We start from the raw sequence: 27531 nt of genomic DNA, 5'->3' as shown, positions 1-27531 counted from the left end.
TGGCCTTCTTTGTTTTAGTGTGCCTGGCAGCTCCATCCTCAACATTCTCCTTCCAACATGCTCTGCATCTCTTCTCAGGATGTGCCCGTACCAGCTCAGTCTCATCTCTCTTAACTTAATTCCCAAGCTCTTCACATGTGCTGTCCCTCTGATGTGGTCGTTCCTTATCCTGTCCAACCTTGTCACTCCCATCGCAAACTTTAACATCCTCAACTCCGCCACCTCCAACTTTGCTTCCTGTCCTCAAACAAGGAGAACTTTCAAGGAAGATGGCCATCATCCAAATCATGACACTGCTTTGCACACTGCATGTCTGAGAGAAAATGAATAGAACTTGAAACAAATTACTTCTTCTTCTTCTTCTTCTTTTGGCTGCTCCCGATTAAGGGTCTCCACAGCGGATCTTTGGTCTCCATTGCTCCCTGTCTTCCGCATCCTTCTCTACCACACCTGCCACTGTCATGTCCTCTCTGACCACATCCATGTATCTCCTCTTTGGCCTTCTTCGTTTTCGTGTGCCTGGCAGCTCCATCCTCACCGTTTTCCTTCCAACATCTCTTCTCAGGATGTGCCCAAGTTTAATTCCCAAGCTCTCCCTCTGATGTGCTCGTTCCTTATTCTGTCCAACCTTGTCACTCCCATCGCAAACCTTAACATCCTCAACTCCACCACGTCCAACTTTGCTTCCTGTCCTGTCTCTTCGTTAAGGGTACGGTCTCCAATCCATACATCACAGCTGGTCTCACTACTGTCTTATACATCTTACCTTTCACGTTTGCTGGGACTTTCCTATCACAAATGACTCCCAAAATCCTTCTGCTCCGCCCTGCCTGCACTCTCTTTCTTACTTCACTATCTCAGCCCCCATTTTCCTGCGCAGTTGACCCCAGGTACTTGAATTCACCAACTTTCTTTACGCCTACTCCTTGCATCTTCACTACACTCTCATCCCCATTCTCATTGATACACATGTATTCTGTTTTGCTACTGCTCACCTTCATTCCTCTTCGTTCCAATGCATACCTCCATCTCGCCAAACCAACTTGAAACAAATATATACATATCAAATAATATTTTTAGAAAACTTTTCAGGAATATCCACATTATGACACCTGCATGGAGGGCGGCATGGTGGTGTAGTGGTTAGCACTGTCGCCTCAGAGCATGAAGGTCCTGGGTTCGAGCCAGAAACTCCACACAGAGGTCCTTTCTGTGCGGAGTTTGCATGTCCTCCCTGTGTCTGTGTGGGTTTCCTCCGGGTGCTCCGGTTTCCCCCACAGTCCAAAGGCATGCAGGTTAGGTTAACTGGTGACTCTAAATTGACCGTAGGTGTGAATGTGAGTGTGAATGGTTGTCTGTGTCTATGTGTCAGCCCTGTGATGACCTGGCGACTTGTCCAGGGTGTACCCCGCCTTTCGCCCGTAGTCAGCTGGGATAGGCTCCAGCTTGCCTATGACCTTGTAGGACAGGATAAGCAGCTACAGATAATGGATGGATGGACACCTGCATGGTATGCACTTGCAGGAAAAAATGGTACTAAACTGTACCTTTCCTTGTCAAACCCTCCAATGTACACCTTTTGCATCTTTAGTGGGTATCTTTAACCTGGAAAAGTGCATGTATGTCTGTGAAGGTTCTCAGGCATCCAGGTAATCCATAGGTGCTAAACAAGGTAACTGGACTTACTTGAAATCCTTGAAGATGTTTCATCTCTCATCCAAAAGGCTTCTTCAGTTCTGTCTGTCTGTCTGTCTGTCTGTCTGTCTGTCTGTCTGTCTGTCTGTCTGTCTGACTCAACGACTCTCCTTTGGGTTGCTTTTGGTCCACTAGATGATAAATACCTGGAACTCCCCACTAGTCAGACAGAACTGAAGAAGCCTTTCAGATGAGAGGTGAAACATCTTCAAGGATTTCAAGCAAGTCCAAAAGTGTATGTAGTTTACCTTTAATGTAATGTATTACTCAATCTCTCATTCACTTTCAGTAATCCCAGGATCAGACTACGCCATATTTTTGTCAACGTGTCAGATTAGGCAATCATAGTGCACATATACTTGCTGGGAGACTGGCAACATTATGATTTTGACCCCGACCAATCATCGTTTACGTCCTTGCGTGCTGTCAGGGAGGAAAGTCAAGAAATCGTCAATCATAACTATCTAGGAACACATCATGGGATTTATCAAACCTAGGCGAGAACATATCAAAAATTCTGACACGCTGGACTTTTTGTCAAAGTGTCATGGTGCATCCCATCACTCTTTTGTAATTATGTCACGTGGCAAGGGAGGGAGGAAACTGAAGAACCTAAAGGAAATCCACATGGACATGAGGAAAACATGCATAGAAACTCCACACAGAATCATGCTGACCTGGACCGTGGAGATGAGGGGCAGCAAAACTAGCAACTGCACCACCACATCACTTAGTATATTACCCTAAAAGCTAATTATAGGTAGAAAAGTGATCCTTAAAGTATACCGGTTCTGGTCATGCTTACAACATTAATTGTGCTTTATGTATTACTTATAGATAAAAGATGCTCACATTCAGTAAAAAAAAAAACACCGTAAAATAACTTTTGTGGACAATTTTATTCCGTGAATTACCCGCGTAGGCAGAATCACGGGGAGCAGCCATTGTCGGCTGGAAGTGGCGTACAGTCATTGACTCCGGGTTATTGGGTGTGAGTAAACAAGCAGCGTTCTGTGGGTCGAGATTCCCAGTTCCCAGTCAAGTAACTTCAGAACATGTTGAATAAATATAGATCTAATCAGGGGCACAGATATGTTTTTTGAACTGGGGGGGACAAAGCTGCCAGCAAACCAACCCCAACCCCACCCCCACCCCCAACATGTGCTGTGCGAGGAATATACTCTGATGCACACTGTGTAAAGTGTAAACCAGTGCATCCTGACTTTCTAACTATGCCTGTGTGTTGCGTGAGCGGCAGTCAGTCAACAACTCTTCCCAAAGTTTCCTTATGAAACAATATGCTTGCTGAAATTATGGCAGGGAACGCCAGATTAAACATTAAAACTGCCTTCTGAGCACTGTATCTACAGGCTACCACCGAAAGAAGGAGGCTACCAGAAAGGCATCTCTACTCCGTATGATTTTACTTTCACTACGACATTACTTTGAACAGACTATCAAAAAATTGCAAGGTGATATGATAAAGTAAGGCACAGTTTATTTACAGTCGTTGTTTTTTGAAAAAACGATGCAATCGTTTTCTGCCTTTTCGGTTTGGCACCCTTCATCATGCCGTGTTGGGGTCCTGAACTAGGAGCTGTCCCCGATATGCCTGTCAAACTTGTTGTGGGTAACCATAGCAACCAAGCTCGAGATCGCAACCTGTGCAGTCTGCGCAGCTCAACCAACCGAATATCAGTCTTTGTTTTGTTTTATGTGAGTTGTTGCAACTATGTATGTACTGCTGTGCACCTCAATAAACCGAATGGTAATTAGTCTGTTGATTTTTCCGTGAGGTTTGCCTTATGCAAAGAAAGACAGCATAGATATTTTTTCCTCCCTATAAGTGGGGGGGACCGAACGAGGTGAATTTAAATCTGGGTGGGACGAATCCCACCCGTCCCACCCTCTATCTGCGCCCGTGGATCTAATACTTGTAATAGATCTTTATTTTATGGCACATATCTATTATTTCATGGCATTATGTGCAAGTAGATTTGGTTGTACTTTGGGGTCAAGAGCTTTGCCGGCGAAGCTCGGCAGGTTTAGAATGAGTGGGTCATGTATTTAGATCAATATCTTTGCTAGTTTTTTTTTTATCATACAAGCATGATAAATGTATTGACAGAAACTTTATACTTTACACTTTCCTATGTGCCCACTGCCAAATAACATTATATTTTTTAAATGACCTAAATTAGATGAAACATAAAATTTGTCACACCGGAGTCGGAGCGTTGAGCGCCCACTTACGCATTCATAAAAGACTATTCACACGGTAACGACATGATAATCACTTTCATTCTTTCGGTTTCGATTGGTTTCGATTGGGAATGCCCACTGTAAACAGGATAAAATCTGTCAGACATAGTTTGGGCTATTTGGAGGTAAAACTTGTTGCGAGATGGGACGCGGATTTTAAGCGCTTCAGATAATTCAGGACAGCAATTCAATTCATGATTCAGTTTATGATTCAGGACAGCGATTCAATTTCAGGACAGCAAATCAATTCACAATCCAGTTCATGATTCAAGACAGCGAATCAATTCATGATTCAGTTCATGATTCAGGACAGCGATTTGGTTCAATCTTGAGAACTGCGACACTGACGATGAACAGTGCCTTTTTTTCTTTTTACTTCGACTCGATCCAGCCAAAGATCAGCTCAAATAAGTGTAAACATTTTTTCTATTTCTGATGAGCAGATTGGTTGATAATGTGTTTTCTTGGACTGGTGTTTGCAGCATGGGGTCAGTGACCAGTCCACTGCAGCCCAGCCAATTGGACAAACCAATGACTGTGCGTCACTACCGGTGCTGGAACAGCCCATGAAGGAGGCAACATGTCACTGACCATACCTGACTGGTGGAGCAGTGACTTAAAACTCACATGTACTTGACAAGAGCTTATGGCAAACATTACATGACGGAACCACTGGTATCATACGTGATCTTTTGAAAAAGCTCATAATTAAAATTCACTACAGGTACCCTTTAAGGTCCAAGTGTGTACCTTAAATCATCTGAAGGTAAACTCTAGTGCTTTTTTTTTAGTATTTGCCCCTTCCTTATTATTTCTTCTTCTTTTTTTTGCATATTTGCCGCAATTAATTGTTAAATATCTTCAAAAAAATTTAATACAAAACAAATACAACCTAAATAAACACATTTAATTTCATTTACTGAAGAAAAAAAGTTATCCAAAACCAACTGACATTGTGTGAAAAAGTATATAATGGCTCCTTGGTTAATCAATTAGCCAATTAGCCAGATTTATTTTACTAAATTAAGGTCAGCACGCGGCGGCACGGTGGTGTAGTGGTTAGCACTGTCGCCTCACAGCAAGAAGGTCTGGGTTTGAGCCCCGTGGCCAGCGAGGGCCTTTCTGTGCGGAGTTTGCATGTTCTCCCCGTGTCCGCGTGGATTTCCTCCGGGTGCTCCGGTTTCCCCCACAGTCCAAAGACATGCAGGTTAGGTTAACTGGTGACTCTAAATTGACCGTAGGTGTGAATGTGAGTGTGAATGATTGTCTGTGTCTATGTGTCAGCCCTGTGATGACCTGGCGACTTGTCCAGGGTGTACCCCGCCTTTCGCCCCTAGTCAGCTGGGATAGGCTCCAGCTTGCCTGCGACCCTGTAGAACAGGATAAAGCGGCTAGAGATAATGAGATGAGATGAGAAGGACAGCACGGTGGTGTAGTGGTTAGCACTGTTGCCTCACAGTAAGAAGGTTCTGGGTTCGAGCCCAGTGGCTGACGAGAGCCTTTCTGTGCGGAGTTTGCATGTTCTCCCCGTGTCTGCGTGGGTTTCCTCCGGGTGCTCCGGTTTTCCCCACAGTCCAAAGACATACAGGTTAGGCTAATCGGTGGCTCTAAATTGACTGTAGGTGTGAATGTGACTGTGAATGGCTGTTTGTGTCTGTGTCAGCTCTGTGATGACCTGGCGACTTGTCCAGGGTGTGCCCCGCCTCACACCCATAGTCAGCTGGGATAGGCTCCAGCTTGCCCATAACCCTGAATAGGATAAGTGCTTACAAATAACGGATGGATGGATTTTACCAAATTAGACGAGACACACCCAGGTTTGATTAGTGCCAGCCCTGTTGAATCCAAACAACACTACTTAAATAGAACATTTCTGTCTCATTTCTCACTTCTGAAGTTGGCTAAAAGGTCTCAACAAACAACACATGATTCCACAGTCAAAATAAATTCTGAAAGAGATGAGAAAGTTATTGAAATATATCAGTCTGGAAGGCTCTGGGACTCCCCAGTGAGAGCCACATGGAGAAAACTTGTGACCACAGTGAATCATTTCAGAAGTGGCCGGCCACACCAAAATTCTTCCAATAGTTCATTGGTCACTCACGTAAGAAGTCACAAAAGAACCAAAACTAACTTCTAAGAAACTAAAGACCTTGTTAACCTCAGATAAGGTGATAAGGTAATGGTAGATTCATCTTTCTACCATTAGAAAGAAACTCTCCAAAAATGTTATCTATGGGAATTTTGCAAGGTAAAAACCACTGCTAACCAAGAGGGAAATAAAGACTCGTCTGACATTTTCAAAAACAAACAAACAAACAAACAAACAAACAAACAAACAAACAAACAAACAAACAAACCCAAAAATCACTGATGATCTTAAAGTTTCATCTAGAGAATGATGAGTCAAACATTGAATAAATCTTGCATGGCATCTGGCATAAATCTAACACAGCATCCTTAAACATTGTACAATAAGAACATCATATCAACAGTCAAGCATGGTGGTGGTAATGTGATGGCGTGGGGATGCCTTGCTGTTTCAGGACCTGGGTGACTTGCCATAATTGACAGAACCATCTGCTCTCGACCTGAAGGAGAATCCTGAAGGAGAATATTCGGTTATCAGTGTGTGATCTGAAACATACATGCAATACGCAGCAAGACAACCTTTCAAAGCATAAGAGCAAGTCTACTGTGTCCAATGGCTCACAAGGAAAAAAAATAAATAAATAAAAAACAGGTTTTTGGGTGGTTCCTGACTTGAATCCCATTCCCATAGGGGAAGCCATGGTTAACCTAATGGTTAGAGAAGCAGCTTTGGGACCAAAAGGTTGTTGTTTCGATTCCCTGGACCAGCAGGAATGGCTGAAGTGCCCTTGAGCACGGCACCTAACCCCCAGTTGCTCCCCAGGCTGCCCTGGGTAAATTGTACATTGCTCTGGATAAGAGTGTCTGCTAAATGCCATTAATGTAATGTAATGAGACGGCATGACAAGACCTTAAACAGACAGTTCATGCTGTTCAAAAGCCTTCTAATGTAGCTGAATTAATGCGACTCTTCAAAGAAGAGCGGGTCACAAAATCCTCCAGAGTAATATGAAAAACTGGTCTCGAGTTATCAGAAGTGTTTGGTGGGAGTTGTTACTGCTGAAGGTGGAAAAGCCAGTTATTAGGTTTAAGGACAATGACTTTTTCACATGGGCGATGTTACATAACCCGTTTCCTTAAATGAATGACATGATCTTTTAAAAAGCATGTTTGTGTTTTCTCATATTTTCCTGGTCTTGTATTACATTTTGTATGAGGATCTGAAACCATTTCATGTGAAAATGTGCAAAACTACAGGAAATCAGGGGTGGGGGTCGCACTGTACGTCTACGCTGAAGGTACCACCCTGTTGACAAGGAAAGAAACAGTTGAGTACTCTTTTTCTGACAATGTGGCTGAGAGAATATATGGAGACATTTTGAGATGAACATAAAAATAAAAAAAGATAACCTTTTAAAGAAGAGGTCCACATCCAATCATGATGCTGCTGTGCAGATTATTGGCTAGAAACTACTGATACACTCTCACTGTACATAATAACATCTTTAACAAACACAGTTAAAGGAAAAATCCACTTCTCTCTTTGACACATTGGCCAGTTTTCACTTTGACTACTGGTTTCTTACGTTACCCACAATGCCGTTTGACTACCTGCTGATAGAAGAGAGCAATGCAGCAGCGCTTTAGTCTGTCCTCTTACCTCTTTATGAACACACTCTGCTCAAACAGGTCGCGTTCCGACATTTCAGCTTTCATACTAACGCTAAGTGCTCGTCATCCAGAGTTTCTGCGAAATGTCAGTACGACTGTGCTGCATAGCTGCATCGCATTCTGGAACTTTGAGTCCAATGGTTTTTGTCTCCACTACTTCTGCGTTGGCTTTCTTATTGCCATTGAAAGTTAGAGAAAAGAAGCTCTTGCTTGAGATTGAGACATTTTCTCTCCAAATGCCATTGTAAGTGTCCCTACTGTATGTGGTGTGTTTGTGTGTGTGTGCTACACATCTGCTAACTTCTCACACAAATAACCAGAATACAGCATCGACTAATAAATTAGCTCGCGAAACACATCACAAATATATCAAAATAAATATATTTATAGTGTTTCAGGGTGGACTTTACATTTGGAGCATGATTTTACAACTCATACAAGTTTAGCTTGTGCCAGACTTTCAATCAGACAGACTGCTTCTTGTCTTGATGATTCCATCCATTACCTCATTATAGTGGCATTCGAAAATAATAATGCTGACATTCTGCTATTTCCTCTGCCTTAACCAAAGATAAATGTAATGCCAATTCAAACCCGAGGCATATGGAAAACAGTTACAGTTTGGCAGCAGCTTTCCTTAGCTTTCAGCAAAACTCAATCAAGATGATCTCACACAAAGAGTGTCTCTCTCTGTGTGTGTGTGTGTGTGTGTGTGTGTTCTAATTCAAACAATATTCGCGTTTCAACAAGTTCGGCTCTTTGTAGCAAGCGTTCTGGGCACAATTGTACCTGTACTTATTCAATCACTTTTCTTTTGTATCCATTTTGCCTGTGAGAAAACAATCCGATTTACTAGAAAGTTCTTTTCAGTCAGTGTGATTAAAAGTAGCCTACTGGCTGCTGTTGGATATAGCAATAAAACACAATTATCTATAGGCCTAACCTATAATTACATCATTGGATTTTATTGCTATATGGCACCAGGTTGAGTCTATTCCACAACCTGACACTGAATTAAAGCAATATTTCACTCAAATATGCTAAAACTACTATAAATGAATGGAAATGACTGCAGGGTTGAATTATGCTAATACAGCCATGCTAACTTTCTAGCTTTTATTCATTGTTAGCAGCAGTCATTCAAGCTTGGTTTAGATATCGCTTTCTTTTAAACAGAGCATTTAATCTTCACTGATTTGAACCATGTTCTCAAATATGAATCTGTAACCTAATAGTCAAACATTTAACATTCCTTTATTGATGTTCTTCCGCTCATGCACCAGCTGTTTCCCATTCATTAAAAAAAAAGAAAAAGATAGAAATCTGATCCCTTGCTGAACATGCATCAGAGAATCTGGATTAAAACTAGAAAATTTTTGCTGAATGCATGTTTTCACTTGTATATGGTTGAAACTTAGAGCAAAAAACAAAACAAAACAAAACAAAACCAATCTCCAAGGATGTAATGAGCAACACAATGGTGTAATGGAGATGGTGGAGAGTTGAGCAACTTTATGAGCTGACAAATATATATTAAATATCTTCAAATTGTCAAATTGTGATGGCATAGCACAAACTGCTGATAAAGTTAATGCTGACACCTTTCTGTTCTAGCCAGTATTAATTTTTTCAGCAGTTTGTGCTACAGTAGCTCTTCTGTGGGACTGGACCATATGGGCTAGCCTTTGTGCTTTGTGCGAGTCAATGAGCCTTCGACATCCATGACCCTGTCACTGGTTCACTGGTTGTCACCACTTTTGGTAAGTACTAACCACTGCATACCATGAACACCCCACAAGATGTGTCATTTTAGAGATACTCAGACCCAGTCATCGAGCCATCACAATTTGGCCCTTGTCAAAGTCGCCCAGATCCTTACGCTTGGCCATTTTTCCTGCTTCTAACACATCAACTTCACTTCAAGAACTGAATGTTCTCTTGCTGCCTAATATATCCCACCCCTTGCCAGGCGCCTTTGTAATGAGAGAATCAATGTTATTCATTTCACCTGTCAGTGTTTTTAATGTTACACCTAATCGGTGTATATTCCTCATAGTCCTGTTTTTCTTCATCAACAGCAGTAAAACCAAACTACTTTTAGGATGTGTTGTGCATAATTTTTTTTACATTTGACCTAGAGTTATTGGCTCTGTCTGCACACAATGAAAAGTCATCCAAATACTTGGAATTTGTCTTAAAAAAAAAAAAAGAACTATACTTCACAGACAACTTTCCTGGATCTTGAGAACACCCAGCTGCATTGTAAAACAGGCAGACGGCTGGAATGAAGAAAAAAAAAAAACAATAACCCCAAAACACTGAAACTGTGTGTGTGGGTGGAGGAGGTGTGTGCAGATGTGTCGATGAATTTTAAACAACTTTGTCTTCGTTGTGGGTCAAGGTATGTCGATGATATCACAGGTTTTGTTTAAATGTATGAACAGTGAGATCAGATGCTATGCCATGTTGTGTACCTGGATTTGCAATGAATGGAGTCACCAGTTCCATCCAGAGAGGGACAATGGGACAGCTGTATTTTCAGTTCTCCCTAATGATGGCCATGAATAGCTGTGACTAATCCCATAACAGAGACGACCTCTTATAGTGTTGCTACGATAATCAAGGGGACAAAGATTCCAACTGCACTATTAGCAGCTAAGAATATGTAAAAAGCACACTCAGGAGCGCAAATGTGGAAAGAAGACTCCCTATCATATGACTTGGGTGACATGAGAGACTATAAACTGTGAAGGAAAGGAAAAATGTCATCTCTACACTGCAAAAAATGGCCTTTCAAAAATAAGAAATAAAAGATTAAAACAAAGCATATTTGCTTGAACCAGGTGAAAAAAATCTGCCAATGGAACTAGTCAAATTTGACTTGGTAAGATTTCTTAAAGTAAGATGAAAAATCTAACCTGTTTTTAGATGAAATAATTCCAAAATAAGATTGGGGAACTTATTATGTGAGATCTGATTAACTCAAAATAATCAAAATAGTTCTTATAACAAGATCGCACTTCTTACATTTAGCCATTCAAGTCATTTTTATTTATTTCATTTTAAGGGTATTTCACTTAAATTCATGACAAAGTCTTAGCAGTAAAAACTGAATTTAAGATAAATATACTAATATTAGGATTGTTAAATTCTACAACTAAGCATTGCTAGCTTAAAAGATTCTCCTTTTGTGACCTGCAATTAGTAAAATACTCTAGATATGAGACCAGAGACGATCTTGAATCAAGTTGACGACACGTAGCATTGCAACAAGTTTATTTTTTTTTTCCCATTTCAACATTCAAACATCTCTTAAGATTCCACTTCCCCAGGACCTCAGGCACCAAAAAAAAATAAATAATAATAATAATAATAATAAAAGTCTACGCATTTTGACTTACAGTGCTTACACAACGCCAAAGCAACAGTGCATTTTGGGGGCACTGACTATTCATGTGTACGAGGGGTTTACAAGATCAGGCACAAAACAAACAAACAAACAAACAAACAAAAACACTGAACTTAACTCACAGCATTCCAAAAAGACCTCACTAAAACGCCCTCCACTCACTCATGGCGTTTTTGAAGGCACTTGTCTGGTCTAGAGTATGTACAGCATCTAGAAGGAGCTCACTCTGAATGACTGAGAAAACAGCCGCGGTAAACTTAGGATATGTGAGCTGACAAAACATCTACGCATTTTGACTTACAGTGCTTACACGACACCAAAGCAACAGTGCGTTTTGGGGGCACTGACTATTTTGAAACGTATGAATTGTAATGAAAGATTCAAAGATTTCAGTAAAGTTCATTTATTCCCAAAACAAGCATACTTTGTTTTGTTTTTCTTGAAACAAGATGAACCGCATTTGACAAATGTCCAAAATGTACTTACAGTACTTGTTTTAAAAAAACTTGTTTTATTTTCAAAGGTGCTCCAAATAAGACTTTTTCAAGACATTTTGTCTATACAAGATTTTCAAGACGGACTGTCTAAAAACTAGCCGTTCTAGCTAAATGAGGTTTTGCTTGTTGGGCAATTATGTCTTATAATAAGGGTGGCTAGATGTTTTGACTTGAAAATAGACAAATAAACTTCCTAAGATTTTTATTTTTTGCAGTGTATTGAGGTATTTCACCTGACGTCACAGGGTCACGTGACGCCCCGGTGTCCACCATTTTGGACGGCAAGCTAGCTAATGTCAACAACAGTAGCTAGTATGTTACTGTAGCAATATTTACGTTCAGTCATTTGGATGACTGTTAAAACCTTTCAGTCTCAAGTTTTTCCTTTACTGGATTTACTAGTTTACTGAGCTAGCGTGCGATGGCTCCCGGCCCGGCCGGAGAGCGCGCGATGGCTCCCGGCCCGGCCGGAGAGCGCGCGATGGCTCCCGGCCCGGCCGGAGAGCGCGCGATGGCTCCCGGCCCGGCCGGAGAGCGCGCGATGGCTCCCGGCTCGGCCGGAGAGCGCGCGATGGCTCCCGGCTCGGCCGGAGAGCGCGCGATGGCTCCCGGCCTGGCCGGAGAGCGCGCGATGGCTCCCGGTTTGGCCGAGCGCGCTAGCTGAGTAAACTAGTAAATCCAGTAAAGGAAAAACTTGAGACTGAAAGGTTTTAACAGTCATCCAAATGACTGAACTAAATATTGCTACAGTAACATACCAGCTACGATGTTGTTGACATTAGCTAGTGCTAACAGCTAGCTGCTAGTACACTGCTACAACACAGACACCGACCCTAATAATACAGTTCTTGGTCATTGCCTGGTAACAGCAAATTTATAACGGGCCATGTCTCAACAGACTAAGAAGTTATTTCAATGACATTTAATAACATTTTGTTTATCCTGAGGACCGAAAGTAAATGAAAATGTGAACAAACCTTAGCTGTAATCAGATGGTGACCACCGGCTCCAGGGACGACCCGCTGATGTAGGCATGTTACCCAGCCTGACACAAAATATTTGTAGGCATCCAAACTCTTATACGCTTTCAGATCAATACCTGTGTATGGCGATGGGTTTTTAACGACATAGGTATACAGATCATGTGGGCCGAAGTCAGGTAAAGACGAGGGCTTCGTGTACTTCCGTACGTCAGTGAACAATCCTGGTGGAAGCAGGTAAACATCGTTCTCTAAGCCTGCTAACCTCAATTTTTGCAAATACCTCTCTCTCTGCTCGCCCTGTAAATGCCCTACGTCGCTGGATAGTGAAGGTGTTTTCTGCATCTCGCTCCTTTTTCTTTTATGTTTTTCGTTTGTCGCCTTCCTCGCATTCAAACTGATTCGAGCCGTGCCGTCCAAAATGGCAGCATCACATGACTTGGTCACGTGAGTGAAATACCTCAATAGAGGGTTTCCTTATCAGAGGAAGCTGAGAACCAAAAGACCCCCCCCCCCCCCCCCCCCCCCCATCAGAGTGCTTAACAAAGTTATGCTGACAATATGATAATTTGTGGTTAGATTTACATTTACACATGAGATAGTGTAATGCTGTGGCTCCTCTTGCCCTCTGGCTCTGCCCAATTCATCCTGATACTTCTTCTGTTCAAAGCTTAATGCACTTTCTGATGGATGTGGAAAAACTACACTCCACAAAAACATTTGATGTCCAAGCTTCACTGTTTAATTTCCCTTGCATACTGTAGACTTGTACCCAACAGCTGCTGGTGTAATCATAAATATGTGCTTATGCTAATCTCAGGTCTCTTATTCACAATGCTCATACTGATCATCCTTTCAACACACTTAAAGACTGTTTCAGCTCATAATATACAACTGTGGAAGAGCAAGGATTTATAATCCCACTATCCAGTGTTACCCAGAAGAGAATCCATCCATCCATTATCCATCATCCGTAACCACTTATCCTGTGCAGGTTCACGGGCAAGCTGGAGCCTATCCCAGCTGACTACGGGTGAAAGGCGGGGTACACCCTGGACAAGTCGCCAGATTATCACAGGGCTGACACATAGACACAGGCAACCATTCACACTCACATTCACACCTACGCTCAATTTAGAGTCACCAGTTAACCTAACCTGCATGTCTTTGGACTGTGGGGGAAACCGGAGCACCCGGAGGAAACCCACGCGGACACGGGGAGAACATGCAAACTCCACACAGAAAGGCCCTCGCCGGCCACGGGGCTCGAACCCAGAATCTTCCTGCTGTGAGGTGACAGTGCTAACCACTACAGCACTGTGCCGCCCCCCAGAAGAGAATGGGTTCCTTTTTGAGTCTGGTTCCTCTAAAGGTATTTTTCTCGTGTCATTTTTTTTTCTTTGCCACTGATACAGTGGCGCTTGAAAGTTTGTGAACCCTTTAGAATTTTCTATATTTCTGCATAAATATGACCTAAAACAACAGCAGATTTTCACACAAGTCCTAAAAGCAGATAAAGAGAAACCAGTTAAACAAATGAGACAAAAATATTATACTTGGTCATTTATTTATTGAGGAAAATGATCCAATATTACATATCTGTGAGTAGCAAAAGTATGTGAACCTTTGCTTTCAGTATCTGGTGTGACCCCCTTGTGCAGCAATAACTGCAACTAAACGTTTCCGGTAACTGTTGATCAGTCCTGCACACCGGCTTGGAAGAATTTTAGCCCGTTCCTCCATACAGAACAGCTTCAACTCTGGGATGTTGATGGGTTTCCTCACATGAACTGCTCGCTTCAGGTCCTTCCACAACATTTTGATTGGATTAAGGTCAGGACTTTGACTTGGCCATTCCAAAACATTAACTTTATTCTTCTTTAATCATTCTTTGGTAGAACGACTTGTGTGCTTAGGGTCGTTGTCTTGCTGCATGACCCACCTTCTCGAGATTCAGTTCATGGACAGATGTCCTGACATTTTCCTTTAGAATTTGCTGGTATAATTCAGAATTCATTGTTCCATCAATGATGGCAAGCCGTCCTGGCCCAGATGCAGCAAGACAGGCCCAAACCATGATACTACCACCACCATGGTTCACAGATGGGATAAGGTTCTTATGCTGGAATGCAGTGGTTTCCTTTCTCCAAACATAACGCTTCTCATTTAAACCAAAAATTTCTATTTTGGTCTCATCCATCAACAAAACATTTTTCCAATAGCCTTCTGGCTTGTCCACGTGATCTTTAGCAAGCTGCAGATGAGCATTAATGTTCTTTTTGGAGAGCAGTGGCTTTCTCCTTGCAACCCTGCCATGCACACCATTGTTGTTCAGTGTTCTCCTGATGGTGGACTCATGAACATTAACATTAGCCAATGTGAGAGAGGCCTTCAGTTGCTTAGAAGTTACCCTGGGGTCCTTTGTGACCTCGCCGACTATTACACGCCTTGCTCTTGGAGTGATCTTTGTTGGTCGACCACTCCTGGGGAGGGTAACACTGGTCTAGAATTTCCTCCATTTGTACACAATCTGTCTGACTGTGGATTGGTGGAGTCCAAACTCTTTAGAGATGGTTTTGTAACCTTTTCCAGCCTGATGAGCATCAACAACGCTTTTTCTGAGGTCCTCAGAAATCTCCTTTGTTCGTGCCATGATACACTTACACAAACATGTGTTGTGAAGATCAGACTTTGATAGATCCCTGTTCTTTCAATAAAATGGTGCCCACTCACACCTGATTGTCATCCCATTGATTTAAAACACCTGACTCTAATTTCACCTTCAAATGAACTGCTAATCCTAGAGGTTTCACGGCTCGAAATTTGCGGTGGTCCGGTCGCCCGAGGTGACTTAATTTGTCATTTGGCGGGTAATTCCTGTCACTAGCCAGCCCGGCTGGCTAGTTGAAAATAAAAAATATATATGAAGCGAAGATTCAGAGACACCGTCAACTAAAGCCGCCACATATTAAGCGTGTGCCGTGTCTGTGTTAATCGATGTGTTTATCGTCAGGACGGAAAATACCGAAGAATTCCGAATCATATCGTGTACGAGTCAGGCTGTCGGTTTTTTCACTACTGCGCATGCATATAACGCATCTCGTTGAATATCGCGGTAATCACGTTATCAAATTCAATAGATGTGGCCACATTATCGCCCATTTAAACACGTGTTTTTTTGTTGTTGTTTACATCTACATCTGCCAAAGCTACGTTGCGATGTGGAATTTTCTGAAAGGTGTACAGAAACCGCCAGAGACGGGGACAAAGCGACCTCGGTCTGAAGAGGAGAAAAAGGCCGCCGATAAAGCGTACGAGAAGGAGAAACGACAAAGGACTTATAAGCAAACGTGGGAGCAGGGTAGGCCTTGGCTGCGATACGATTTTTATGGAATAATTCATTTTTTTCAAGTTGATTCCTCGTCAATATGAAGCTCCTAATGCTTTCTCTCTCAAACGGTTAAATACAGAAAGCATGTTGGACCTATTTTGGGTGCTGTAGTCATGATAGTAAGTATATTTGTTTTCAATACTCATACACCAAGTTGCCAAGTTTTCCAATATATTATTATTTGTTGATATTATATTAGGGGGCGGCACGGTGGTGTAGTGGTTAGTGATGTCGCCTCACAGCAAGAAGGTCCGGGTTCGAGCCCCGTGGCCGGCGAGGGCCCTTCTGTGCGGAGTTTGCATGTTCTCCCCGTGTCCGCGTGGGTTTCCTCCGGGTGCTCCGGTTTCCCCCACAGTCCAAAGACATGCAGGTTAGGTTAACTGGTGACTCTAAATTGAGCGTAGGTGTGAATGTGGGTGTGAATGGTTGTCTGTGTCTATGTGTCAGCCCTGTGATGACCTGGCGACTTGTCCAGGGTGTACCCTGCCTTTCGCCCGTAGTCAGCTGGGATAGGCTCCAGCTTGCCTGCGACCCTGTAGAAGGATAAAGCGGCTACAGATAATGAGATGAGATATTATATTATGGTGCTCTGTGTTGTTCTCATTTATGTATTTAACAACAGTATCAAAATACTCGGGTCTTGAAATAAATGCACATTCGTCATGAACAATGGTAACTACTCTCTTTTGTGTTATTTTTGACAGAAGTAAAATTCATACATGAACAAATTTTGGCTAGTTGATTTTCTGTTTGGCGAGTTACTTTGGAAGGTAACTAGTCCGGCTGGCTGGTGAAAAAATATATGAATTTCTAGGCCTGATTGGATCATTTTCCTCAATAAATAAATGACCAAGTATAATATTTTCGTCTCATTTGTTTAACTGGGTTCTCTTTATCTACTTGTAGGACTTGTGTGAAAATCTGATGATGTTTTAGCTCATATTTATGCAGAAATATAGAAAATTCTAAAGGGTTCACAAACTTTCAATCACCACTGTACCTCATTAAAGATCTAATGCTTCATCCATATTTCTATAAAGCTGCTTAAAAAGCATGATACAACAAAAATTGAATTGAAATATTTTTTTCAACATATCCAAAGAGCAACGGGGACTCCTACATCTTATAACGTGCATCAATTCATACCAAAAAACAAACAGACAAGGAAGCTTGTGATGAAGGCAACATATTTTAATTATGTCAGTTTTCAGAGTCAGTGAGACCGTGTAGAGATAGCTGTATCACCACATATACAGAACACGCATGCATATTCCTTCTTTGTTATTACAAAATTAAGAGACGGCACAAAATAGTTCAAGACTGGCCTTTAAAAACATTTGATGAAATTAACTGAAATAAATTCCAACTGTTCCAAAGAAGACATTAAGGCTGTTTCCTGGCAGGTGTTTAAAAAAAAAAAAAAAAACTACGGACATCTGTTATGCTCAAATAGAGTCAAAGTGGTCATCATCACTGCACGTGACTTCTGTGTACTGTATGTTTAAAGTACAGGGAACAGAAATATATAAAAAAAAAAAGTAAAAACATTTTTTTCCTCTTTATAGAAGCAGTTGGTTGCTTCTGTTGTAAACATTAGATTGTTATTAAGTAAAAGGCCTGCATGATTACATCATACTATGGGACTGGCTGCTGTGAGGCAGAGGCACAGAAGTCTGAATGCAAGAAGGGAGAGAGAGAGAGAGAGAGAGAGAGAGAGAGAGAGAGAGAGAGAGAACACAGGAGCAAAGGAAGAGGAAAAAAGTCAATTAAACACTGAGAGGAAGGCATTAGTCCCATAACACTGTGGTGGCAAAGTTCACTCGTCTCTCAGTGGAAGTCAGGCTTCTCTGGAAACGTACAGCCTGAGTGTTTAATGATGACGTTAGCAGCATAGTGTCCAGCGCGGATACACTGCTCCAGAGACTTATCCTGCACCAGCTCAGACAGGAAACCTGCACACACACACACACACACACACAGAGGGAGAGCCTGTCAGAGCTTTATACCATAAAACTGGTTTCTGAAAAAGAAACACAATCTGCTACAAGTGGGTGGAAAACATTAAAAACTTATGTACAAACATCTTTCAACACACACACACACACACACACACACACACACACACACACACACACACACACACACACACACACACACTAATGCAACTAAGCTTGATATTGTGCACAGAAAAGTGAAATTTGTACAAATGCACAAACATACATGACCCAGTACAAGTACATCTAGGCATGTATGTAGTCTGGTATTGACCTTTATAGCCATGTGTACTTTTGTGTGTGAAGATTAAATAAATCAGGCTTGGTGGGGGGCAGAAAGGTGCGGGGAGAGCCGTCCTCAGTGATGTACAGGAGCAAACTCCTCCAGCAGCCCTCAGGCTCTGAGCCCTCCCACCTAGATCTCTGCACTCTGCAACACCACCGAGACGCATTGAAAAACAGCTGGCAAATTCATTTTCCAGCATGGTGGAGCGACGGCCTCCAACCTCTTGTTGGTATGGATAAACGAGTTAGGAAAAAAAAATCAATATGACTTTTGTGTGAACAAGCTCATAGCTCTATCAGTGTCAGAATCAGACTGGATGAACTACAGGAAAGGCAGAGAGACAATAAAAGCTTACTGCTCTTTTATATAAAATTACAGGATGAACAGAGGTGTGACAGGTCTGCAGTTTGACTTTGAGCGAGATGGGTGGGTGGACAGGTTGACTGGTCTGTGGGTGGGTGGGTGGGTGGATGGATGGATGTGATGGGTAGGTGGATGAACTAAATTCCGCTGTACATTTGTACAGTGACAATAAAGGCATTCTTTCAAGATGGATGGGTGGATGGACAGGTGGGTGAATAAGTGGGTGAATGGATGGGTGGATGGATGGGTAGTTGGACAGATGGGTGGGTGGGTGGATGGCTGGATAGGTGTGCAGATGGAAACTTAGGCAGATGGATGGAAGGATAGTTGGGCGGATGGATGGATAGTTGGACAGATGGATAGGTGGATGGATAGCTGGATAGATAGTTAGGCAGATGGACAGATGGATGGGTGGATGGATAGATGGATACTTAGGCAAATGGATGGAGGGATAGTTGGGCAGATGGATGGGCAGATGGATACTTAGGCAGATGGATGGATGGATAGATGGATGGGCGGATGGATAGGTGGGTGGGTGGATGGATGGGTAGTTGGACAGATGGATGGATGGATGGGTGGGCAGATGGATGAATAGATGGATAAGTGGGTGGATGTGGGTGGTAGAAAAGGGCAACTGGACTTGCTTGAAGATTCTTGAAAACGTTTCACCTCTCGTCCAAAAGGCTTCCTCAGTTCTGTCTGACTAATAGGGAGTATCAGATATTTATCCTCTCCTGGCTCAGAATCAGAATCAGAATTCTGATGACCAGCTCATCTAAGGTGTCACTGAGGCATCATGTTGGTGTGGGTCGCTGGAGGCTGGGTGTGAATGGCGAGTCATTAGGGTGATCAAAGGATTGCCCGTTAGGGTGATCAATGGCAATCCGACTCTCTCTGTCCTCCTGTGAGTCCTCCTGTGAGTCCAGGACCCAGCTGTTTTCGGGGACTCACAGGAGGACAGAGAGAGTCGGATTGCCATTGATCACCCTAACGGGCAATCCTTTGATCACCCTAATGACTCGCCATTCACACCCAGCCTCCAGCGACCCACACCAACATGATGCCTCAGTGACACCTTAGATGAGCTGGTCATCAGAATTCTGATTCTGATTCTGAGCCAGGAGAGGATAAATATCTGATACTCCCTATTAGTCAGACAGAACTGAGGAAGCCTTTTGGACGAGAGGTGAAACGTTTTCAAGAATCTTCAAGCAAGTCCAGTTGCCCTTTTCTACCACCCACAGTTTACTATGACCTGGATGATTGAGAATCTTCACAGACAAGTGGGTGGATGGATAGATGGATGGGCAGATGGATAGGTGGGCAGATGGATGGATGGACAGACAGGTGGATGGATGGATGACTGGGCAGATGGATGGGTGAACAAATTCAGAGACCTAAACATGCTGCAGAACCAGAGTTCCAGCCAGCAGTACTTCTGGTTTTGCACGAGGACTAAAACGAGTGTGATGGGTGATTTCAGAGCCCAGCTCAGGTGCAGACATGCACACCTGGCTGTTTGAAGTCTGAAAAGTACACAGTTATTAAGCAAAGCCAACAATGAGTAGAGATGCTCCATTAGTCACCCTTGAAAGAAGATTCTCTTTATGCCATAAACAGAGCAGTCTACTGTCCTGTTACCGTAGTCTCTACATCCAGTGGAATCAGACTTCTAGAACCGGCATTGCACTGAAACCAACTGAAAAAGAAACACCTGGTCCACAAACCACCTGAATTCTCTCTAAAAACTAATCAACACAAAACTATTTTACAACAGAAACTATTTTCTCTGACTAAAATGTCAACTGGCTGGTTTGTTAAGAACATAATTCATATAGTTTTCAGTGATAATAAATTGAACATGTGTTTGTACTCAGGAGAAAACAGCTAATTAGCTGATATTACACTCTGTATTAGACCATGTAATAAAACCATGTACTTCTTAACAAGCACAGACCGTGAACTCAAAGGGAAGGTTCTTCATAAATGGAAACTGAGAAGAAGCTCTATTGCCAATAATCCTCTGTTTTTTATTGTACTCAAGGTTGCAAGCAAGCTCGCTCACATTAATGTAAACTGAAAAGTGTAATATAAATATACAAACACTATTATCATTTTTATTAACAAGCTTGCTAAAATTATGCTCTCATACTGTTTTATAAACCAGCACCAAGGGTTGATAGAAAGCTATCAGGTCAACTACTGGGGAAATTAAAACTGTACCATACCTCCAACAAACGCATCTCCAGCTCCATTAGTGTCCACAATATCTTTCTGGTCAATCTCTATGACGGGGAACATTTCCACCTTGTCCCCTGTGGGCAAACAGATTCGGGTTAGGTAGTGATTACACACAAACACACAGGACTGATGATAAACTGCTAACACTAATACAAACTCACTAATACTTAGAGCAGTTATATTACAACATAACTGCGGCACGGTGGTGTAGTGGTTAGTGCTGTCGCCTCACAGCAAGAATGTTCCGGGTTTGAGCCCTGTGGCCGGCGAGGGCCTTTCTGTGTGGAGTTTGCATGTTCTCCCCGTGTCCGCATGGGTTTCCTCCGGGTGCTCCGGTTTCCCCCACAGTCCAAAGGCATGCAGTTAGGTTAACGTGGGGCGGCCTTGGGCTGAGGTGCCCTTGAGCAAGGTACCGAACCCCTGACTGCTCCCCGGGCGCTCTGGTGTGGCTGCCCACTGCTCTGGGTGTGTGTGTGTGTGTTCACTGCTTCAGATGGGTTAAATGCAGAGGATGAATTTCACTGTGCTTGAAGTGTGCATGTGACAAATAAAGGTTCCTTCTTTCTTCTTCTAATATCCTACAGATATTGTGATAAACTGTAACAGTGCACTTTCCTGAGATATTGCAGGTCCTCTGATATTTGCGACACTTTTTTTTTTATTTTTTAAATACAAACTTCGACAAGTAACCGATTTGATGTTATGATTCTGTACTGAATCTTTAAAACTCATCTCATCTCATCTCATTATCTCTAGCCGCTTTATCCTTCTACAGGGTCGCAGGCAAGCTGGAGCCTATCCCAGCTGACTACGGGCGAAAGGCGGGGTACACCCTGGACAAGTCGCCAGGTCATCACAGGGCTGACACATAGACACAGACAACCATTCACACTCACATTCACACCTACGGTCAATTTAGAGTCACCAGTTAACCTAACCTGCATGTCTTTGGACTGTGGGGGAAACCGGAGCACCCGGAGGAAACCCACGCGGACACGGGGAGAACATGCAAACTCCACACAGAAAGGCCCTCGCTGGCCACGGGGCTCGAACCCAGGACCTTCTTGCTGTGAGGTGACAGCGCTAACCACTACACCACCGTGCCGCCATCTTTAAAACTGTAAAATGTTAAGAATTCTCAGTTCAGGAGGTTTTGATGAATTTTCTATAACAGCAGGGCTCTGACAACAGTTCTGGCTATAATAAATAACAGTTTCGTATTTAATGTGCTCGTTTGAATACGTTATTGTTTCTATAGCAACAGTTCAAACCAGGACTTGTATGGTGGAAACTCTAAATAAATGGATTAAAAAGTGTGTAGTTCTTTCAGGAAATGGATTGTTGGAAGGAATTTTGGGTGTCAGTTCTTTGTAACGTGTGAGGAATTTGTGCATTATGGTTTCTTGGCAACGTGACAAGCTGTGTTTTTTTGTATTATTAACTTCTGGCTGGTGAGGGAACGACTGTTTCGAACCCTTATAAGGCAAGTGAGAACAGGAACTAACTAGTCATGCAGACATTCCATAAAAAGTACATGTAACGATAAACGGTTAAAAAGTGTGACTTTTAGTAGTTTCAAACTACAAAAACAGGATGAGAGAATGTTGGTTGAAGGGGCGGTGTTTCAGTTCAGCCGCTCGTTACCACGACGAACCAACAACTGACGACAATAAGCTCGTTACAGCTCTGTACAGGCCGCAGCTACGCAGGTTGTTAGCGATGATGATGATCTCATCTCATTATCTCTAGCTGCTTTATCCTGTTCTACAGGGTCGCAGGCAAGCTGGAGCCTATCCCAGCTGACTACGGGCGAAAGGCGGGGTACACCCTGGACAAGTCGCCAGGTCATCACAGGGCCGACACATAGACACAGACAACCATTCACATTCACACCTACGGTCAATTTAGAGCCACCAGTTAACCTAACCTGCATGTCTTTGGACTGTGGGGGAAACCGGAGCACCCGGAGGAAACCCATGCGGACACGGGGAGAACATGCAAACTCCGCACAGAAAGGCCCTCGCCGGCCACGGGGCTCGAACCCGGACCTTCTTGCTGTGAGGCGACAGCGCTAACCACCACACCACCGTGCCGCCCGATGATGATGATGTCAGTGAATAATTGTAAATGAATAATCGTAAGTGTTGACCAATTGCTGTGGTATAAGAGGAACAACACACTCCAGACTGTGCTGTAATAGGAAAATAATCCACCGGTAATGGTGGTAATGGCGCATACCACGCAATGGTATCGCACTAACTCAGCATGGATTAGTTTCCTGTAATAGCATGGCCTGTTGCGTGTTATACCTAACAAATTACCCAGCCCCGGTAGCACCTAATGTGTTTAATGCTTTGTAAATAACTTCAGTCATTTATAGCAATCCACATACTTGCAGGATGAATGTAACCAGACCTCGTCAGTCAGCTGGTGGCATTAGTTCTGAGATTAATTTACACACAAAAATACAGCGTGCATGCTAATAATCAGGGGCACAGCAGAGGCACAGACAGGCTCGAGCTCCAGAGCTAATGAGAAATCTGTGGGGACTGCGTGAATGACAGACAATGAGAAACAGAGGAAAGGGGCCATTTGCATGAGCCAGAGCCTTGTACCCAAGGAGACGCAAGAGTTTGATTTGGCAATGCACAAGCTTGTAAGCTTAAAATAACATTTAGCACAATCCATCCCAGCTCCACTTTCAGTTTTAATGAACTTCCAGGTGCTGTGATTCGGACGAAAACCAGTGTGTCTGCACTTTTCATTACTTCCCCTCTGTAGACCTCTTTCTTCTTCTGTTCCCTCTCAGTGTTCAGATCCACATCCACAGATCCGAACACTGCTGTTTTATTTATGGCATTATCAGCCATTAGAGTGAAATGAGCCTCACTGAGTCAGAGGATATTGCTGTAACTTTGAGGGCTTTGCAGTAACAGAACACTTCAGTGAGCCTAATCTTTGATGCTGCCTGGCATTTTTGAGTACATTCTGAAAACACCATTTACTGCGAGGCTGGAAGCCAGCGGCAGCGACGTGACTGATTTACCTTTCGGAAATTTGGCTGTTTACAGAACCGGATACCCCGACGTCTTCAATGACACCTCAAAACGTGGCACGCTGACATGAAGTTAAAAATATACAGGAAAAACACGGAAAGCAAAATAAGCCAGGGTTGGTTTAAGCTCGTGTTTATTCAGCTGATAATCAGCTCAGTATTTTTTCAACAGCGCAACACTGAGCTATAACTATCCACCTAATTGTTCATCGTAGGAGTCAAAGACCAGCACTTTGTGTGGAAAACTGTACTGCAAACAAACAGCAAGGGAGGACAAGGCTTCAAAACATGATGCAATGACAAGCATTCGGGATGCGTCGTCTGCCATGCGTGCGCGAGCACTTTTTCCCTAAATGAGGCAGCCGATTGTGTCTTTGATAATTAATTACACAAAAAAAAGCAGATCCTTTTAGAATCAGCTAATTAGCAGCAAAACGACTTTGCCTAATTAATGCAGGCGATGAAGCATGCTCACCCGCCTTTCTCCTGAAATGATTAACTAAAGGATCTTACATGTGAATTAAGTTCCATGTAACTCATGATCTGTCTATAATTTTGCAATTAAAGCTTAAAATAATTGCCGTGGAGGTAAAATAGGTAAGGCCCCTCCAATTAAAACGGCAAGACGGAGAGCGCAGGTCGACTTCACTTGTGTTATTCTGTGGTTCGCCTTCAGGAAAATGTGTGTGTGTGTGTGACCAGACAGTGAGTGTATGCTACCGTACATGAAACTGTATGTGGTTCGTTCTTCTGTACTTGATCTGACCTGATTCTACTTCCTTCTATGACTCAAAAACAAGTAGGCTGAAAAACGAAAGAGGGGAAAAAAAAAAAAAGGCCATCACGCAGTCTCTCAACATCCCGAGGATTACTGAATAACAAACCTTTGCAGAAGCTGCACATCCTGGGATTTTGACACACAAGTTGATGCAATTGTTTCTTGTAATTTAATATTTCAGGAGGGGGGAAAAAAACAAAAAACGTGGGATTGACAGCAGAATGACTGGGCAGTGTGTGTGCACACATGCACGCGCACACACACGTTTGTCTTACTATCATTAATAATGAATGCAACTAATTAATGAGATGCTACACCTAAATCTAACCTTAACATTAACCTCTGTAACCAAAAGGACACTATTTAACGCTTAAAAAAAAATTGGGAGTTTTTGGAAGAAAAGAAACAAACAACAACAACCCCAAAATGTTTTCTTCATGAGGATCAGCCAAACAAGGTCAAATCTGTCAGCTATTCCTATCCTTGAAGGAATATTTAGTCCCCAGCAAGATAGAAAAACATCCCCCCCACACACACACTTGAGACATGCTGGAACATGCCTCTTGGAGGTGACTCATCAGGAATAAGAATGATTCTAAGAACTAAAACATTACAATACACCAGCTAACAGCTAACACCCACAGCAGTCGGCATTCGCAATAAAAACAGATTAGACTCACAACTCTTGCACAACACAGCAGTACCTTTACAAGCCAAAACCGTGCCGATTTCATGCAAGCGATTGCCAAACGCAAAGGCACCTTAAAAAAAAACCACACAGACAATAAAACCTCAGTGACTAAGAAGGCATCTGAAGTTAATTTGGGGTGCACTGTGAAGCCTGTAAGCTGTAGAGGGAATGAGCTACACACATTGCCCCTCTTCCATCTTGGTAAACAAGGCTGAACTTGCACATGTGCACGTCCCCCCCGCATTGATGTTTAATGGTGCATGGCGCACTAGGTGGTTCCCATAACCTCACTTTGTCTTCTACAAGCTGCACCAATTGATATGATAATGGGAGGAGGACATGAGAAACTAGAGGGGCTGAGCTGAAGGACATGCCGCACTCTCTCCGTGGCGTCCATCCACTTGGGTGCCAAATGGTGTCCAGAAGCCTTTCTCCACTCTCAATGGAGACAATGGCAAGAGTTTCAGCGAATGGAGGCAAGAAGCAGATGCTTTTTTTTTTTTTCCGTGGGGGGAGCGGCCAGGCTGCCCCCTTTCCCCAAATCCAGGCCACTAATTGGCCCAAGAGGATGTGTTCAAACCAGTTCCTCATGTTCAGTCAATAGGCAAAAACTAATATAGGATACTTAATACCTTGCCTGTCAATGGAACATCATCATTCTTGGAGCGTTTAACCCAAGCCCTAGTTTGTTATAAATGTGCAAAACAATATGCCAGTTATGGCCTTGAGGGGATATAGAGTTCACCCACAGGGAAATAAAATGATTATATTGTGAAGATGAATCACTTCTAAACTGTGGGTCTACACAAGTCGTGGCTCAACGTGAACGAGAGCAATTTATTCAAGCACGCAAAAGACAGAGCAAAACTAGGCCAAATACAAACAGAGAGGAGAATTCAGGAGAAAAGAAGAAAAAAACAAAACAAAACAACAACAAAAAACCGTGCTGTAAACACCCCACTGCCTCACACGGCTCTGATTTTCCTCTAACCACCAGTGATGGACATCCTCCTTCATTTCATCAGGCTGGAGGCTACACATCGCATCTTTATTCAAAACAGATTATTGAACTTGGCCATGAGCATACTGCTTTGGTTAGCCTGGGAGAGTTCCAGGACCAATTTCATGTTAATGTATAACACAAAAGAGGCCATTGGCAGGGCTCTTTAATAGGCATGGCAATTAAAACTTTGCTGCCAAAAGTTGTCTTTGTTGTTCCTGGCTTGTGGTGCGCCCTGTAAACATCGTCTTGTTCACAGGGAGTTCCACAGCTTTTGCGGTTTTGCCATTCCACCATTTTACAAGCCCAGGCAGAAAGTGAAATTAAAAAAAATAAAATAAATAAATTTAGTGACTAATTAAAGAACAGAAAAAAGGCAACAAAATTACACCTCGGAGGCTGTGAAGCTGTATTAATAGCTCTTCCTTACAGCTGTTTATTGATAGCAGGAGCGTGCGTCTGTGTTCTATGTGCTGCGTGTTTGGTGTGGACCTATTTGGGTCAGGATGAACCCAACACCCTTCTTCCATAACGGCTCCAGGAAGCTGCTCTATAAATGTGCGGGACCGCCTCAACATTTAAAAAAAAATAGCAATGACAACATGTAGTTCTGATTATGGCTATTTATAGAACCTGAATAGCAGACACGGCCATCATAATATTTACAACGTTGTTGAGATCTGGCAATTTAATGCAATAAAGATTCATATCATGTGATAAGGTTCGTAATGCAGCAAAGCAAAGCAAATCCACACCCAATTACATTTCTGTTTCTTCGCAACGTATCGGATTTGAGTGCTTTGAAGATTTACATGAAGAAACATCATAAACGTTCAGCTCCTCTGAGAGCCAAGTGGAAATGTCCAATACAAACCCATGAACCTGTGAGAGGAATAAAGCCCCGAGCGCGACTGAAATCCACCTCACCTACTCCTCCATCAACAAACACTCGCAGGAGTAGTCCCGAAACAAACCTGAGGAAACCAGAGGCCACGTCCTTTTCACGAGCTCCAAAGAGGGGTGAGAAAATGATGAGCGTGACCAACACGGTTACCAGCTAATAAACAGCCGCACCATGCAGAGAGAGACAGGAAATAACTGGCACAAGCAATCGGAGGTGTGGGCTG

At 42.8% G+C, this 27531-nt stretch overlaps 1 protein-coding gene across 2 annotated transcripts in view; it reads right to left on the bottom strand.

Annotated features, from left to right (window-relative positions):
- Positions 1 to 17172: 17172 nt before the first annotated feature.
- Positions 17173 to 27531, bottom strand: part of adka (adenosine kinase a) — a 242793-nt gene continuing 232434 nt past the window's right edge. For both annotated transcript variants that reach the window (XM_060924777.1, XM_060924778.1), the window contains exons 10-11: positions 20868 to 20954; positions 17173 to 17948 (exon numbers count right to left, since the gene is read on the bottom strand). In XM_060924777.1, coding sequence (XP_060780760.1) covers positions 17824 to 17948; positions 20868 to 20954 — 212 coding nt within the window. In that variant the 3' untranslated portion in view covers positions 17173 to 17823. The remainder of the gene's footprint in view (positions 17949 to 20867; positions 20955 to 27531) is intronic.

The sequence above is a fragment of the Neoarius graeffei genome, chromosome 7 (assembly GCF_027579695.1).
Source record: "Neoarius graeffei isolate fNeoGra1 chromosome 7, fNeoGra1.pri, whole genome shotgun sequence".
NCBI lineage: Eukaryota > Metazoa > Chordata > Actinopteri > Siluriformes > Ariidae > Neoarius > Neoarius graeffei.
The sequence above is the reverse complement of the archived record's forward strand: the minus strand, read 5'-3'. Positions and strand labels throughout refer to the sequence as shown.